Source organism: Schistocerca piceifrons, chromosome 10, assembly GCF_021461385.2.
Source record: "Schistocerca piceifrons isolate TAMUIC-IGC-003096 chromosome 10, iqSchPice1.1, whole genome shotgun sequence".
In the NCBI taxonomy this organism is placed as follows: Eukaryota; Metazoa; Arthropoda; class Insecta; order Orthoptera; family Acrididae; genus Schistocerca; species Schistocerca piceifrons.
In genome coordinates this window covers 105365826-105384619 of record NC_060147.1, presented here as the reverse complement: position 1 = coordinate 105384619, position 18794 = coordinate 105365826, and the positions used below count along the sequence as shown (strand labels likewise).

The 18794-nt window shown below is 44.1% G+C and overlaps 1 protein-coding gene across 2 annotated transcripts in view; it reads right to left on the bottom strand.

Annotated features, from left to right (window-relative positions):
- LOC124719071 (protein FAM133-like) overlaps positions 1-11575 on the bottom strand; it is a 173521-nt gene extending 161946 nt beyond the window's left edge. For both annotated transcript variants that reach the window (XM_047244753.1, XM_047244754.1), the window contains exon 1: positions 11546-11575. In XM_047244753.1, coding sequence (XP_047100709.1) covers positions 11546-11556 — 11 coding nt within the window. In that variant the 5' untranslated portion in view covers positions 11557-11575. The remainder of the gene's footprint in view (positions 1-11545) is intronic.
- Positions 11576-18794: the final 7219 nt, after the last annotated feature.

Here is an 18794-nt window from a genome sequence, read left to right as displayed (position 1 = left end):
AGCATTACTACATTAGCGTCCTGGCTACCCTACGTAAGCGAGTACGGAGAAAACGGAACGATTTGTGGAGAAAAAAGTCATGGATCCTTCACCAAGACAATGCCCCAGCTCACAGTGCGTTGTCAGTGAAGACGTTTTTGGCAAAACACAACATTCCCATCTTAGATCATCCACCCTACTCACCTGATTTGGCCCCCTGTGACTTTTTTCTTTTCCCTAAAGTCAAGTCAGCTTTGAAAGGAACTAGATTTGCGACTGTTGAAGCAGTAAAAGAAAAAGCGACGGAAGTAATGTATGGACTTACCGAAAATGATCTGCAGCATTGCTATGAACAGTGGAAAATTCGTATGGAGCGGTGTAGAGACCGAGGAGGAGAGTACATTGAAGGAGATAACATGAAATTGTAAATAATTGTAAATAAATGTTTTTTCCAGCATCAGTCCGGTTTTTTTCCAGCCGCACCTCGTATGTCTTCAGCCAGACAATCGTCGGACACTTGTTTGGAGGCAACCCGGTAAGGCTGAACGTCATAGACACACCGTCCAGCGAGTGCAGCAAGGTGGAGGTTCCCTGCTGTTTTGGGGTGGCATTATGTGGGGCTGACATATGTCACTGGTGGTCATGGAAGGCGCCGTGAAGGCTGTACGATATGCCGATAGTACTACCATATGGGCAGATTATTGGCGAGACATTCGTCTTCATGGACGACAAGTCGTGCTCCAATCGTGCACATCTTGTGAATGACTTCCTTCAGGATTACGACGTCGCTCGACTAGAGTGGCCAGCATGTTCTCCAAATATGAACCTTATCAAACATGCTTGGTATAGATTGAAAAGTGCTGTTTATGGACGACGTGAGCCACCAACCAGTCTGAGGATTGGGAGCATCTGGACCAACAGTCTCTTGATGAACTTGTGAATAGTATGTCACGACGAATACAGGCATGCATCAATGCAAGAGAACGTGCTACTGTGTATTAGAGGTATCGGTGTGTACAGCAGTCTGGACCACCACTTCTGAAGGTGGTACAACATGCAATGTGTGGTTTTCATGCGCAGTAAATAGGGCGGATATGATGTTTATGTTGATCTCTGTTCCAAATGTAGAAATGCACACACTTTCAAGATCACTTATTTCATTGGACAACTAGTGTAGACCCTTTTTAGGACATCCTCAGATAAGTTAATTACTTAAAAGTAAAAAAAAAGGGTGTGCAGTAGCACAAAAACAATCGTAAAGAAACATAAAATACATGCAGAGGCAGTAACAAGAAACATAATGACTTGAAGCAAAAGATAATTACTGCGGTTATAAATTTGTTAACCAGCAGTGATTCAGTTAAAACTTATGAACTTACTGAAACTGAACTACAAAAAAAGTTACGCACATATTGTATTGTCACGTGGGTAACACCATACTCCGACGCCCTCATATTGTTTCCATTTACGTCTTTCAGTGCTCTGTGTAATTCTTCTCGCAGTATCATATGACCTATCTTGTCTTCATTTACTACTTCTTCCCTTTTTGTACTACGTATTATCTTCAAACTTGTCTCCTTTGTTTAACCGTTCCACACTGCACAACAGAATTAAAGTATTACTTTCTCGAAACACCGAAATTGCCTCTCATTGCGACGCGTTAGTGTGAAATTCGCCTGAAATCAGCGTACAACATTCCTCTGTAATGTTGCAAAAACGTGGCATACTGCGACATCACCTTAGGACTCGACGCCGCTTCAGACAGGGAAGGTATGACTCTGCTGACACCCTCGGGCGTTTCAACCCTTCTCATATCACATTGTGGGGCTGCATCCCATTGTAAGTGATGGCACCCCTTTGTAGCGCAGCGTGACTACAGCTGTTGCTCTCGTATAAAGATTGGAAGACTAGGGCCCATTCTAAACCGTACGACGAAATTTAAACGTGATGCAAGGCAGCAAAGGGTACTTACACTTTTTCAGCTCATCTGTCTTGGACGCTCCTGTGCCCTAATATCAGGTGAGTGCAACATTAATTTGTGCTTGAATGAAACGGCAAAGAGTCCCTCTGAGACCTCCAAGTCAGGCAACATCCTCGGAGTCACCCATGCACCTTTGTTGAGCACGTTACAAATGTATATAACTGAAATTTTGACAGTAATTAGGTAGCCCTTCGACACCCATTAGGTGGAGTTCGCCTCACTACAGACCTAGAGCAGCCGCGAGTTTCTGACAGGTACTTTTGTAACGTTGTCAACAATGAAGCCTGGGTGCGCTGCGAGTGTTCCCGAACTAGGGTCTTTTAAAGGGACGCTTTGCCGTTTGCTTTTAGCCTTACGTTAATGTTGCACTGCCGCGTGATTACTCCACTTCAGGGCGTCGGAAAATGAGGGCTGAAAAAGCATAATACTCTTTGCTGCTACGGATCATGTTCATATTTGGTCGAATGGTTCAGAACGGTCCCTAGTGCTTCCACTCTATATACCAGAGCAAAAATTGAGGTCGCATTACACTCCAAAGGACCAGGTCACGTTTAGTAGGGTTGCAACCCCACGATGTCCTTAGAGTTAGGGAGTGGCAGCAGTGTCGAGAATGTCGTGCTGTTGCTCTTGCACTGTGAACGGTCGTTTTCAACTGCGGAATGTGTGGGAAACAACGCCCCGAGTGAAGAGGTGGTTTCATTGATGCCTTTCATGCCAGCCCCTGAGGTGCTTTCGTGTCGCTTCTCAGCGACGATGTGTGTGAAATGTTCTCCTCGGCGATCAAAAAAAAAAAAAAAAAAAAAAAACGCGTGATTTCAACGCTTGGTGTCGCTGTTCTGACCTCAGTCGCAGAGGCGTCAAAAGAAGGGGTGGAATGTGAGTAAGATGGGGCTTGGTGATCTTCCCATCACGGCGGCGTTTGGCAGAATTGTGTAGAAATTTGGTTACGGTATGACGTTATTAACCACCTTACAACTCATATGAACTTCTGACCGATGGTCTTTTCTTCGCATATGTCGACACCTTGCTGTTGGAAGCGTTGCCGAGCCCGAGGATGATGTCCGGAGGGCACCACGCTTTTGCGCCATTACAGAGGAAGGTTGAAGGCTCTTTTGAGCTAATTTTCATACTTATGCGTCGCAATTGGAGACAATCAGGGGATTTCGAGAAAGTGATCCTTTAATTTTGTCGTGCCGAATAGTATATATCCCTTCTAGCTTTCAGCTTTCTTTGCTTAGTAGTTTCTTCTCATTTGAACTCTTGGTATCCAAACACATGCTTCCCTTTTGTCTAAACATCTCTTTAATTTTCCCACAGTCGGCGTCTGTGTTTCCTTAGTTTTGCTTCTACAGCCTTGCATTTGTCCCTTCGCCATTCCTGCTTAGTCATTTTTCACTCTGTCAATCTCAGTTTTTAGATGTTGGTGTTACCTTTCGCCTGCTACATTTGCAGCATTTTTATATTTTCCCCTTTCTCTTTAATATAGGTTGCAAAAGCTCTTCAGTGCATTTACGTCAACTGGGAGGAAGCTTGGCAGCTGATCGATTGCGCTGGGGGAAACTTGCAGCTCGATATGTTGTCTACCACTGGAGGAACTAAGTAAGTCACTATCACAATTCATAAGCAACCTTTTAATTGGCACGTTTGATAAACTGCGCATGAACATCTTCAGACTGCTTTATAACTCGCCCCTGCCCGACAATTCCGCCAAAGTGAAAGAGAACTAGTATAAAAGCCATATCTGTATAAGCATAGGTTATGTAATTATTTCAGTAAGTAACAATATCAAGAATCGCTTTAGGCACCAGTCGTGTGATCATCTTGCGTTAAAACTTCGAAACTGATAAATCAGACATTTGCCGTGATGGCACTATTTGGCTTCTGCCATGTATACGGGATGTCAGAAAAGAACTGTTCCATATTTTGAGAAGTGGTATTCTCGACCAAAAAATGTCCAGTAAACATGGGCTTAAGAGCTATGAGCACGTATTCATCTTCGATGTTGTAAAACATACACTGATTAGCCAGAACTGTATGACCATCGACCTACTATCGACTAAACCCATCCAAGGGATAGCACCGTCACCTGGCGAGGAATGGCTGCTACTCAAGACTCACGCAAGGTACATATAGTATCAGTGAGCGTGCTGTCCGTGTGCAGAATGACGAAGGCACACGATCATCTGAGTTTGACCTAGGGCAGATTGTGATGGCCCGGAGGCTCGACACAAGCGTTTCGGAAACTGTACGCCTTACCGGGTGTTCGAGGAGTCCTGTACTGAGTGTGTCCAATACATGGCGAAACTAAAGTGAAACCACGACCAGACGTCATTCGGTTGGGCGGCAACCCCTCATTACAGATATCGGACGTCGTAGGCTGTTAAAACAGGGCCGGCTTTAATGCTGGGCTGAGTACAAGTGAGTCTGAACACACAGTGCACAGAACACTCCTAGCGATGGGCTTCCACAGCCAATGTTAACACCACGATATCAATAGCTACAACTGATATGGGCACATGACCATTGACACTGGACGTTTGCGCAGTGCCAGAGCGTTGCATGGTCTGATGAATTCCGATACCTTCTTCGATCATGCCGATGGGAGAGCGTGAATCCGTCGCCTTCCAGGGAAACAGCTCCTTGACACCTGTACCACAGGACAGAGACAAACTGGCGGCGGCTCCATTATGCTTTGGGGAACATTCATGTGGGCATCCGTGGGTCCAGTGGAGCTGGTGCAAGGCACCGTGGTGGCCAAGAAGAGTTGTACACTGTTTGCAGACCACGTACACCCCTTTATGACGATCATGTTCTTCACGGTAATATCATTTTTCAACAAGATAATGCGCCATGTCACAAAGTCCGAAGTGTGGTAGAGTGGTTGGAGGTACATAGTGGCGTGTTCCAATTGATGTGGTGGCTTCCAACTCACCAGATCCGAACCTGATCAAGCACATCTGGGATGTGATTGAACATGGCGTCAGAGCTCATCGCACCCCTCCCAGGAATTTACGGGAATTAGGTGACTTGTGTGTACAGATGTGCCAACTCCCTCTTGCGACCTACCAAGGCATCATTACTTCCAAGCCATGATGAGTCGCCGCTGTTATCCGTGCCGCAGGTGGAGATACCAGCTATTAGGTAGGTGGTCATAATGTTCTGGGTGATCAGTGTATTCGTCCACTGCAAGCTCTTTGCTATTACAAAAGACCTACAGACTACAGTAAACAAATGAGGGCACATTCCGCTGCTTTTGTGCACACGTACAGAATGCAGTAAACACCTGTTAGTGTTTTTACTTTAAACCGTATTCACAGTTCTGGGTAACTGCAGCACGTACTTTAGTTCTAATGGAACCAATATGAGTTTTGGTAAGTTTGTGGTATGCTTTTACGTTGTAGTTTTATCTTTGAACTTAGCACATAGTGAAAGCTGTTAGCGGACACCACAGTTGAAAAAAGAACCAAAAGAAGCTTCTGTCATATACGCAGAATTAATTGTTTAAAGTATATTTAAGGACAATCTGCTGTCATTTATCATTAGCACACTTGCACAAGAATTCTGGCTCATTTATTTATGAACTAACTATTATTGATATTTATTGTAAATGATACGAGTGTAAACAAATGTTTATGAGATTACTTTTTTAAATATTCTTGTAATATATTAGTTTAGTCCTGGAAGTGGTCAACTTGAGTAGAGCTTAAAGACGATGTATTTTTGGTGGGAACTGTAAAGACGATGTATTTTTGGTGGGAACTGCCTTCAGCAAATGGAAAAACAGACAATAGCAGAAGACTACAGGAGTCAAGTGGAGATAGGGGCTTGTCGAGTGACGAACTGAAGGGAGTGATTCTGGGCACTTTATGTGAAGTACTGGAAGAAGCAGACCTGCCTATGGCAATGCATGATTAAGTCATGTAGGTGATTGATTCTGGACGGTGAACGACCGCTACCATATTATAACTTCTAAAGGGACTTCATATTTCTAGAGGTCTGAATGTGCTCCAGCAATGCCAGAGCGTTGCATGGTCTGATGAATTCCGATACCTTCTTCATCATGCCGATGGGAGAGCGCGAATTCGTCGCCTTCCAGGGAAACAGCTCCTTGACATCTGTACCACAGGGCAGAGACAAACTGGCGGCGGCTCCATTATGCTTTGGGGAACATCCATGTGGGCATCCGTATCGAGCCCAAACGTAGGCTCGTAGGCTGTCGTTCTTCCCGCGAACCATTCGCTATTGGAACACGGAAGGGGGGAAGTGACACTCATACAGAAAGTACCCTCCCCAAAACACCGCAAGGTGGCTTGCAGAATGTAGATATAGATGTAGACGTTTAGTAGACAATGTAGTGGTCGGGTACTCCCAATACATTGGCCAGCACGTTCCCCTGATCATCCCTTATAATTTTGGTTATGGGGATACTTGGATTGTTTGGTGTATGCAAGCCCCATTAATGATGTACAAGCACTTCAGGAGCACGTCATCTATCCCTGCCAGCGCATCCTCGGACATCCTGGAGTTTTCTGAAAGTGCGTGATTCCCTAAGACGTTGGACAGAGGAAGCATGTCTTACAGTGAGAGAATATCACATTGAGCACTTCCTTTAGCGATGGCTCACAAGTGCAGGTCGTGTGTAACAGCGAACAGGTTACATTAGAAGCTCTGCTGATTTACAGTAATCGCATAATTCAGTTGTTTAAAACTACATTTTCTTGATTGTCCGTAACAGCAAAGAGCTTTCACAGTACTGAAGATGAACAAGTGCTCATAGATCGTAAGATATACGTTTTGGTGCCCATGTTTATTCGACATTTTTTCTTGTTTTGTCCATACTGCCACCTCTAAAAAATAGAATACTTTTTCAACTCCCTGTACTTTCAGTTATCAATTCCTTCACCTCTGGCAATGTTTTTTGGGGTAAAAAGTTACGAACTGCTCATTGGTTCGGAATCCACGTTAAGCAGTCCTCCTATAACCTGTTGGGAGAGTCAGTTCTAAGGTCGGAGGAAGGCAACAGCATACCACCTCCAGCAGGATCGTGTCAATGCCTAGTAAAGTACTGTGGTGTTCAAAACAGTCTGATACCAGAATGATGGCATGCATCGTTAGCACAGAGAGCGCACAAGTTCACGAAGTATGTGTACGACATGTATTGAAAAATTAATGCAGATTATGTAATTTCGCCTTTTGTATTAGTCTGGATCGTACGAGTTTTTCGTTGCAGTGTTGATAGACATTAATGAAAAGTATCTTACATCGTTAGCCATGTCGGATATTTAGCCTATTGTCAGCTGTCAGAAAGTTTACATGTTTTTTTTATAGTGACGGCGATTATTTGTTTTGTATAAAAAGAGGAAGCAGTGGTTGAGAAGGGAGTGAGACAGGATTGTAGCCTATCCCGATGTTATACAATCTTTACATTGAGTAAGCAGTAATGGAAACCATAGAAAAATTTGGAGTAGGAATTAAAGTTCAGGGAGAGGAAATAAAAACTTTGAGGTTTGCCGATGACATTTTAATTCCGTCAGAGTTAGCAAATGACTTGGAAGAGCAACTGAACTGAATGGACAGTGTATCGAAACGATGACATAAGATGAAACTCAGCAAAAGTAAAACAAGGATAATGGAACGTAGTAGAATTAAATCAGGTGACGTTGAGGTAATCAGATTAGGAAATGAGACACTTAAAACAGTAGATGAGTTTTGTTAATTGGATAGCAAAATAACTGATGATAGCCGAAGTAGAGGGGATATGAAGAGTGGAGTGGCAACGGGAAGAAAAGTGTTTCTGAAGAAGAGAAATTTGTTAACATCGAACGTAGATTTATCTGTTAAGAAGTCTTTGCTGTAAGTATTCGTATGGGGTGTAGCCATGTATGGAAGTGAAAGATGGACGATAAACAGTTCAGACAAGAAGAAAATAGAAGCTTTTGAAGTATAGTTATACGGAAGACTGCTGAAGATTAGATGGATAGATCACGTAACTAATGATGATACATTGAGCAGAATTGGGGAGAAAGGAAATTTGTGGCACAACCTGACTAGAAGAAGTGATCGTTTCGTAGGACACATTCTGAGTCATCAACGGATCACTAATTTAGTATTAGAGGGAAGTGATGGGCGTACAAATTGTAGAGAGAACCCATGACATGAATACAGTAAGCAGATTCGGAAGGATATAGGTTGCAATAATTATTTGGAGATGAAGAGGCTTGCACAGGGTAGAGTATCATGGAGAGCTGCCGCAAACTAGTTTTCGGACTGAAGACCACAACAATAGCATAAAAATGCATCAACAAATTTATATTAAATATTGGCATAAAAACGGCGTAAAGAAGCGCATATGTTTTAAAAATGTTAAAGAAAGGTTTCGATGAGTCTTCTGTGAGAAAATCAAGGGTTTACGAGTGCTATAAGCGTTCTGAATACGACGCACCAACACATCAACAGCCGATGAAACACTTGGGGAAAGTGAAAGAAATTGTTATAAGCGATCACCCAATCGCAGTAAGAGAAGGTGCCAATGATGTTGGCATATTGTCTCGTGCCTTGAAATATTTTCGGATATTTTGGGCTTGAAGTTTCCTAAAACGAAACCTGTTAAAAGATTGTTCAATTTCGAGCAAAAAAAGCGGCGAATGTAAGTCACTCAGTACCCGACAGGTGAAGTTAACAACGATGCAGAACTTCTGAAGCAGGTCATAACAGGAGGTGTCATACGGGGTTTACGGACATGGTGTCGATATTAAAGCTCAGTCGTCCCACTGGAAGCATTCTGGGTCGCCAAGACCGAAGAAAGTTCGAAAGTTGCGGTCAGATTAGCGGCGTAGTCCACCATGAGGCTTTAGCACAAGTCGAATGATAAATGAGGAGAATTACTTACAAGTTCAACGCTGTTTGCGTGAAACGGTTCGAAACAAGCGCCTGGATTCGTATCGAAACAGTTCATCCCACGATAATGCACCTGCTCTCACTCGGTGCTTGTTCGTCAATTTGTGGCCAAATTTTGAAAAAAACGCTGGCATTAGTGTGTAATATCTTGTGGCGACTGGTTTGAAGGGATATAACTCTGGTGTAGACGTGCAGTCGTAGGACCTGTTGTCCGCCTATCCCAAATTACGTACTAATGGATAAGTCTTGGCACCATTCAGAGCACTTCGTGTCGACTATTCTCTATTTCAGTTTGCTGCCACCCTCAGCGACGCCAAAGACATGACTCTGTAATTACCTGACGAATTTCTGTTGTGCTGTCTCTGTGAGTTGATGATTAATTCATTTATAACGGTAACTGGACTAATTTTTAAATACATTATACAATAAGAGACACGTTCACAAATGTTTTACACGTATTTTTTCTTTTACTATGCTCATTGTGTTGCACTACAATACAAGGCCTGTTCAGAAAGTAAGCTCCGATTGATTGCCAAATTGAAACCACAGTGAACATCAGAAATGTTTTACTTGTAACAATTAGCTACACCTTTCAGCTACTTCTCTACGTAGTCGCTGTTCTGACTTAGACTTTTGTCATAGCGTTGTACCAACTTTTCAATAGCCTCATCATAGAAGGCAGCCGCCAGTGCTTTCTGCCAATTCTCCACGCTGGCCTACACCTCGTTGTCTGTGTCAAAATGTTGTCTTCAAAGACAGCGGTTCATGTGACCAGAGATGAAACTCAGGGGGAGACAATTGCGGACTGTATTGTGGGTAATCTCACATTTCCATTTGAAAACGATGCAGGAGCATCTTCATTGCCCCTGCAGAATGCGGCTGAGAATTGTCCTGAAGAAGAAACAGCACGACAGTTATGTAATGTTAGCTGCATAGCTTCAGGCGAAATTTCTCACCAGGCCCTCGTACTTGGCGGCAGACACTATTTTCTAGACATCTTTACGCACTCACTGCGAGCTCAGAAATGAGAAGAGCGACGTGATGCTAACTGGGGTTATACTAGAGACACTACCCAACACATCTGTGCAAAGCTTTATCGGATTTTCATAGTCGTTTCCATTTCGCGACCGATCGGAGCTTACTTTCTGAACGCCCCTCGTAGTATTAACTTAATTTCACATTCCGTGCTTCAAATAAGTATCCCATTTTAAGATGGCCGTCTCTGCAATTCATAGACGTGAATCCATGTTACTTCTATATCAAAATTTATGCCGTAACAGCTGATCGGTAGGACCTGTGCGTGAGTTGTCAGTTCTGCAAGACAAACAATAAAGCATTCCTCCTCTCAGCTGTTCGCTTTGAAACTTTTATCGTTAGTTCGCGTTTCTGAATTCGATTGTTACTTGCTAATAATGGAAACTCCCTATCGCAGTCCCCGCAGATTTGTTGGTAAAATGGCCCAGTGGACAGACCGTCGAAAACTGAACACAGGTCAAGCACGAAAACAGAAGGAAGGTGTACTGAACTGCGAAAAAAGAAGCACAATAGAAACAGTGAACGGTCAGAACCACGGCGTCGTGGTCGTGTGGTCACTATGTTGGACCGCAAAGTAGAAGATCCGTGTTAAATAACTCTCCTGCCCTAAATTTTTTTTTTCACAATATTATGAACTTTCCATTCGATCATTGACGTGTCTGTTTTTCTTCTGTATTCTCGGCAACTGTCATACTATACATTGGTTATAGAATATGGGTCAAGTGGTAAAAATATATTACCGTAGCAAGTAAATGTGATGATTAGTGAGAGCATGCGAGATGCCGCATAGACCTCTCACAGAAACGAAAACAACAAATAGACGGGTGTGAACTACGTTACAACAAGGAAATTCAAGAGTCAAAACTTCCAAAACGGAACGCAAGAGTCATGAACTTGGTACATTCGTAGAACAGATAGGAGGCACGTACGTCTGGGGGTCCCATCCTTACACCGTACTGTTGCAAACCGACGTTACACGACGACACGACAGATTTGAATACAGCGGAGGGACACGCCAGTGACCGGACGCAAAGTTCGTAATTTTATATGAGGCGCGAGGGAGATTTGAAAGCGATCCAACACCGTCACCGTGGCTTTTCATGGCCCTTTTTCTGTTTCTATTTTGCCTGTTTCTTCACAGTTCAGCACGCCTTCTTCCTGTTTTCATGTTTATTTGTGTTCGGTTTTTGACGGAATGGGAAGTTTCCCTTGTAAGAGTCTATTATCCTCAAATACGGCTGCGAACAACGGCCGCACGAATACCTGGTACGGGCCACAGAATAGATCACTGACGAAGACGAATGCCGGTTAAGTAAAATTCTGTCAAAATAAGTAAATAAATCATGTTTTTTTACCTCGCGCCGTAAATTGTAAGCTGTTAAAGGTTGATTTTTTATATCCTCTTCTCCCTCAAGAGTTTGCTACAATTTTTAAGGAAATAATTCTCTCTGTTTATGAATTACCAAGGTACTGTAACCTCATTTCACCGTGAAAAACGATTAATGTTTGTAGAACTGTTTTTTGATAACACAAGCAAAATCAATTCAAGTGTAACACGGAAATACGGCAAAGAAAAGTCTTTCCCGAAATTCGGTTTTCGTTTTCCGCAAAACGTGTCGCGTGTAAAGGCGCAGGCGCTGCGGTGGTACTCACCCGAGCTTCATGGCTGGTTCCGACGTGCACGGAGGCCGACGGAGATATGAAGGGAGCAGATCAGGCCACTAGGCTGAGGAAACAGCGCAGGCTGCGGAGGCGGTAAACACCTCTCCCCCCCCCCCCCCTCCCTACCCCACCCACGCTACAGTGCAGGCGTTGCGACGCGAAGCTCCTGACAAGACGCCACCGCCGTTCAAAATAGCCCGCCTCGTGGGTCACCATCTTCACTCCGCGCTCTTGCGGAACTGGAGACCACCAGACCTAAAGCTGTCCTCACACGACCATGTTTCTCATCGTTAAGCACGCCAGACGTGGCTTACGTCGTGTTGGTCCACGCACAGAAACGACCTCGCGACTCAGGGGGGACGTGCACATTATCATTATAGAAGGGATTTTTAGGTGCAGCACATTTCCAATAATATAGTCATTTTCAAATCGATAGATCAGTATAGTTATTTGGAGGCATGGAATGAAGAATGGTTGCATTTTTTGTGAGATTACTACATTTTGCACGTTTTCCCTTCCATTCCATGTTTAAGCACCTGTCCTCCCATTTTTATCTGTGTTTTTAATACATTACACTTTTTTCTCTTCTTGAAAAGGATTGTAAGATTCTGTTTAATCAGAAGTCAACAATGGTCAATAAATATTAAAATATACACTGACGGAAAAAACTCGCAACTCCAAAAAATAATTAATGTAGAATAATGAAATTTCGGGAATACATTTGTCTAGGTAACATTGTTCAGTGATTAACGATACAAGGTCAGAGGTTTATGTAAACGCGAGAGAATGCAATGCAAATGTTACCTACCTGCTGGTACATTAATAACCGGTGCATGCATTGTGTTGTACAGATGTCGGATGTCAGTTTGTGGACCGGAGTTCCATGCCTGTTGCACTTTGTCGGTCAATGCAGGGGACGGTTAATGCTGTTTGAGGATGACGCTGGAGTTGTTGTCCGATAATGTCCCACATGTGCCAGATTGGAGACAGATCTGGTCGTCGAGTAGGCGAAGTCAACATGTCCAAACCCTGTGAAACATGTTGGGTTAGAACAGTGGTATATGGGCGAGTGTTATCCTGTTGGAAAACACCCCCCTCGAATGCTGTTCACGAATGGCAGCACAATAGGTCGAATCACCAGATTGACGTACAGATGTGCAGTCAGAATGCGTGCGACAACCACGAGAGTGCTCCTGCTGTCATACGAAATTACACCCCAGACCATAACTCCAGGTGTAGGTCCAGTGCGTCTCGGCCGCAGATAGGTTTTTGCAGGCGCTTACCTGGACTCCTTCGAATCAAGACATGGCCATCACTGGCACCGAGACAGAGCCTGTTTTCATCAGAAACACAGCAAACCTCCACCATGCTTGACACCACCGAAGTCGAAAATAGCTGTGATCTGGGTGCAGTGGAGTGCACGCTACAGGGCTACTGGCTCAGACGTGTCCTTGAAGTAACCGATTTTTGACAGTTCGTTGTGTCACTGTGGTGCCAACTGATGCTCAGATTTCTGCTATAGATGTAGTACGATGCGCCAGAGCCATGATCTGAGCACAATGGTCTTCCCTCTTGATAGTAGCTCGTGGCCGTCCGGAGTCCGCTCTTCTTGCGACCGTACATTCTCGAGAGCACGGCTACTACCAGCTGCGTACAGTGGCTACATTCTTCCCAAGTGGTTCTGCAGTATCGCAGAAGGAACATCCAGCTTCTCGTAGCTCTATTTACACAATTTGGTTCAAACTCAGTGAGGTGTTGATAATGGCGCCTTTGTAGCCCTAAATTCATTCTTGAATAACATCAACTCAGCACGTCCAATCTCAAAGGTAACTAACTCTGCCGGCCGCGGTGGTCTAGTGGTTCTAGGCGCGCAGTCCGGAACCGCGCGACTGCTACGGTCGCAGGTTCGAATCCTGCCTCGGGCATGGATGTGTGTGATGTCCTTAGGTTAGTTAGGTTTAAGTAGTTCTAAGTTCTAGGGGACTGATGACCACAGTAGTTAAGTCCCATAGTGCTCTGAGCCATTTTTTTTTAACTAACTCTCACGACCTCTCCAGTGTGTATTTAGAGCAAACCTGATTTGCATCCCCATAGTGGCGCTACTTCCACCACTCTTACACGACTGGCACGAAATTTGTATAGACATCACCTTTTAGATGTAGAAACACACCTACCAACTTCCGTTTGGCGGGCCTTTGTGGTCTCGCGGTTAAGGCGCTCAGTCTGGAACCGCGCGACTGCTACGGTCGCAGGTTCGAATCCTGCCTCGGGCATGGATGTGTGTGATGTCCTTAGGTTAGTTAGGTTTAAGTAGTTCTAAAGTTCTAGGGGACTGATGACCACAGAAGTTAAGTCCCATAGTGCTCAGAACCATTTGAACCATTTTTTGAAATTTAAACAATTATGCTGCAACAGTTGAAACCTAAATTCATTTAGCACTGGCTTTACCGGAAAGGGTTTTTCCCAACAAAACCATGTTGATGGTTAACAAGTAATGCTTGCAATACGTTCCACTTCCAGCCAGCTCTCAGAGTACGAGTTCCACTTGGATCGGAATTTTCGTAAGTGTAAATGAACATTAAAGTATTCGCGCAGCCGGCCAAAATGCATCTTTTTACTACCAGTCTGAAACCTCTGTACCAGCTTCCTAACACTTTACCTCAGTCCATACAGACTGATCACCTGACGCAGAATCCCTGAACGACCGCTTGACTCATAATGACCCGGAGTGACCATGCGCTCGCACTTTTAAACTTCAGTTGCCCTCCAATATTCACAACGTACTTAGAATATAGTAAATGGACCACCATTCAAAATATACGTGAGTTACAAATATGTCCTATATTTTAAGTTAAAGGTCTTTTCTTTTGCAGTCCCCAGCACACCAAGGTGCATCACCATGCAGATACAAACAGCTATCGTCTCCGAATTGTTCCTGTGCTGTACGCAGTAGACAGTGGTGCAAAACGTGTTGATATACTTTCGCATTTAGCGGTTTCTTACGCGCAGTTAGGGGACCTGACCCTAACCACGAAAAATACCGCCATACCGTAACACCGCCGCCTCTCAACTTTCCTCTTGGGTGTGCACGTCACGGCAGATAACATTCTCCAGGGATTCGCCGAACCCAAATCTTTCCATCCGATTGCCGCAGGGTATAGCATGATTCACTACTCCAAATCACTCGTTTCCAGTCAGCCGCAGCCCATTGCTCAGTGTCAGATTGAATAATATCAGGGATTGGCTACAACCCTGTCTCTTCCCTTTCTCAATTATTGCTTCCCTTTCATGGCCTTCGACTTTCTGTGTTTACACAAAGTTCTAAACAGTTTTTCGTTGCTTGTATTTTACCCGAGCCACTTTCAGAATTTCAAAGAATGTACTACAGTCACAACTGTCGAAAGCTTCCATATAAATGCTGTAAATTTAGATTTACTTTTTTTCGGTCTATCATGTTAGGTACGTCGTAATGTCAGTATTGCCTTGTTCCTTTTCTGGAATCAAATCTGATGTTCCATGAGGTCGGCTTCTACCAGTTATTCTTGTCAGTGTTTTGCAACCGTGACTTCTTAAACTTATAGTTCAGTAATATTCACGCGTGTTAGCAGTGCCTTCTTTGCAGAAGTAATGATTACATTCTCCTTGAGGTCTGAAGGTATGTTGCCTTTCTAGACGGTTGGATTTTCGCATCTTCAATCTGAAGATTTGTTTGAACACCACTGTGCTTTACGAGGGATCGTCATAGTGCAAGTAGTATCCTAATTCCTTTTCCCAACCTTAGAACTACGATTTGTAAGAAGTTAACGTTTGTCGTTTATGTACTATGCAGAGATACGTGTATCCTTGAACTTGATGTGCTACTGGATTAATTTTGTCCTACTTACTTCACAGCATTTAATCTGTCTAGATGCATGTAATGTTTGTAGCTTTAAGTTAATTATGAATAGTAACCTAGGTATGACTTACTGTTTACTAACTACGGTACCGTAAATGTCACTAATTCTGTGTATAAGTTTAATACATGCTTTACCAGTTTAATTCCGCCGGGAAGCGAGAGTTTGATGATGTGACGATTATACACCGTCTGCGTGCCATCATATGCATATTTACATCCTTTCTCTTAAAACCTGCAGCCTAAATTGTTCGTCATACGAAGTCTAATTATTCTCGCTGTGCACTGCGATATGTTTTGTCGCATTGTGTTGCATGTCAACATGGTCAGCCATTACACAACTTACTGCTCTCCTACAGCGATCTCTGCACCTCACTTCATTATAACAGAAAAAATAATGGTAACAATGCGGTGAATCAGTTTCTTAACTGCAAACTAGACAAGATCATTTTCAATCCTACTGCAGCCATTGTGATTTATCCCACCTCAGAACAATTAGTATTCTGAGTCACAATACAGTTTAGCATACCGTCTTTTTGATGTGATTTGCAGGTTGAAAAACCACAACAGCCGGACAAAAGAAGTGAAGCATCCAGAAGGGGAAGAGGAAATGAAATAGCACTCCAAACGTTGGGAGGTAAGTGACAGTGACAGTCAAATTTACAAAGAAGTTGACAGTACGAACCCGCTTATCAGTATACCGTTGCACCCCATCTCAGCTGGATGCATGCACTTACTCAGTTGAGAAGGGTTTGATAAACCATTGTATCCTCTCCTGCGTCAGGCTAGCCAACAACTGTCGTATCTGTCGCTGATAACCTCGGATAGTGGCACTGGAACGGAGATGACGTCCGAGATGATCCCACATGGTAAAGTTGAGGCAAACAGACAAAACGTAAGAAAATGCCTGGTATCATCTTGTTGAAGTTGGCAATAGTATTGGAGCATAAGGGACACCACCCCTCTCTGCATTGTTGCCAGATGTATGCAAGATGGCGGCGATGACATCATCCAAGATGGCGGCATGTAGACTTGGCAACAGCACATGACGTCAACCAAGATGGCGGCTGTGATGTCATATAAGATGGCTGAATTTGGTGGGAAATTTGAATTTTGGCGGGAGATAGGTCAATTGGGCTACCTCCATTAACCTAACCACCTCCCCCAGAAAATGGCGGGAAATTCAAATTTCAAGAGGATAATGCATCACACCACAGTTATCTCTTCTAACCTAAGAAAATCGAAGGAAGCTAGGTCACTTGGGCTACATCCAGTAACCTAAGTCACCCGACTGCCACCTCTTCCTAGGAACTGGCGCCAAGTTTGAATTTTGGTGGTAAAGGAAGGTCAATTCTCGTATCACGACTAAGCTGAGAAAATGGCATGAAAGAAAGGTTACCTCCACTAACCTAAGTCACCTGAGCACCACCTCCTCCTAAGGATTTGTGGGAAAAGAACTCAACCAGTGCTGGATATAAGTCTTTATTTCAACAATTTCATGCAGTACAGCCATCCAGTGTGTTCACCACGATGTCCAGACTCCAACTGACTTAGTAAACAGTACTGCAGCCAGAGGGCGCTCTCATCTGTGATGTAATCCAAGATGGTGGGAAATAGTGTGTTGGCCATGAGGTCCTGACTAAAACTGACCTAGTACACAGCGCCACCACCAGAGGGCGCTATGGTCCAAGATGGCGACCATGACGTCAGGGAAAGATGCAAGTACCATTAGACCTGTGATGTACCAGACACACTGATAAGGTTCCCACCCCAAATCCAAGATGGCGGCGGTGGGAAATTAAGAAATTGCCACATCCCCCACCCAGGTGGGAAATTCCAATTTTCACAGATTTTCACGAGTGTCACGCCCACCTGGACTTAGAAGGAAATAGTTAAAGTCTCCACCACAATCCTCTACTGACCACCTTGTCCCCTTACCAACCCATGTTGGTGGGCTAACGTGTACTAATGTGCACAGGGAATGACGTCATCCAAGATGGCGGCCATGACGTCAGTTGATGATGCAAGTGTCACACCCCCCTGGTGAGAAGTTTGAATTTTTGTGGGAAGATAGGTCAATTGAGCTACTTCAACTAACCTAACCCCCCTTCCCTCCCACAGAAAATTAGCAGGAAGTTCAAATTCCGATGGGATAATGCATCACACCACTGTTATGTCTACTAACCTAAAAAAATCGAGGGAAAATATGTCATTTGGGCTACCCCCACTATCCTAACTCACCAGACCACCACCTCTTCCTTGGAACTGGCGCCAAGTTTGAATTTTGGTGGTAACGAAAAGTCAATTCGCATATCTCTACTAAGTTAAGAACATGGAGTGAAAGAAAGGACACTTTGACTACCTCCAGTAACCTAAGTCATCCAACCGCCACATCATCCTAGGAACTGGCGCCAAGTTTGAATTTTCACAGGAAGCTATGTCAACTGCGCTACCTCTGCTACCCTAAGAAATTGTCGCAAAAGAAAGGACACTTGGACTATCTCCACTAACCTAAGTCACCAGACCGCCACCTCCTCCTAGGGATTCGTGGGAGAAGGACTGAGTCTGCAGTGGGCTGGTGGAGAGAGGAACGAGTGTACTTCATTTATTTTGGAACAATTTATTTACGTATGGAGTATATTTATTACACTGATACAAAACACACGCTCTGACATGCTTGGGGTCACGTCACACAGCCTACACTAAAAGATTCTGCAAACATGCTTGCTAATCGTCAACTGTCGAAATCATGCTGCTGTCTTTTATTTAAACAATTTGAGCCACTACCGCCATCCAGTGTGTTTGCCACGAGGTCCAGAGCCCAACTGACCTAAAGCACAGCACCACCACCAGAGCTTGCTATCATCCCTCTCATATGTTTGACCGCTTTCTCTCTATCGTCATTCTAACGGGACACCTCTGATGCATGGATACCAATGTCACAGTTTGTGCTGTTCCACCGCTCGTGACGTGTGTGACGCCCATACTGATGCTACAGATCATGCTGTCCCAACACTCATGATGTGCTTGTATGCGTAAGGAGATACGGATGTCACAGATCTTGCTAAACAAAAACTGTTCCACCACTTCTAAATAATTCAGTACACTGATGTGCAGACACGAAATTGTAAAATGTCTAAATAACGCATAGCACAGCCTACAGACTGCTTGCAGAATAATCCAACAGACATGTGCAAGCTCCCTTCGCCACCCCGTGTCCACTAGACAGCTCAAGAGGTTAACGTTTGCCCCTGCAAAGTGTCGCGGCCATGAGCAGTCAAATCACACACATGTACCCATTAATGTCCCACACGCATGAGGTGGTGGCGCCCCTTTCGTACTATACAC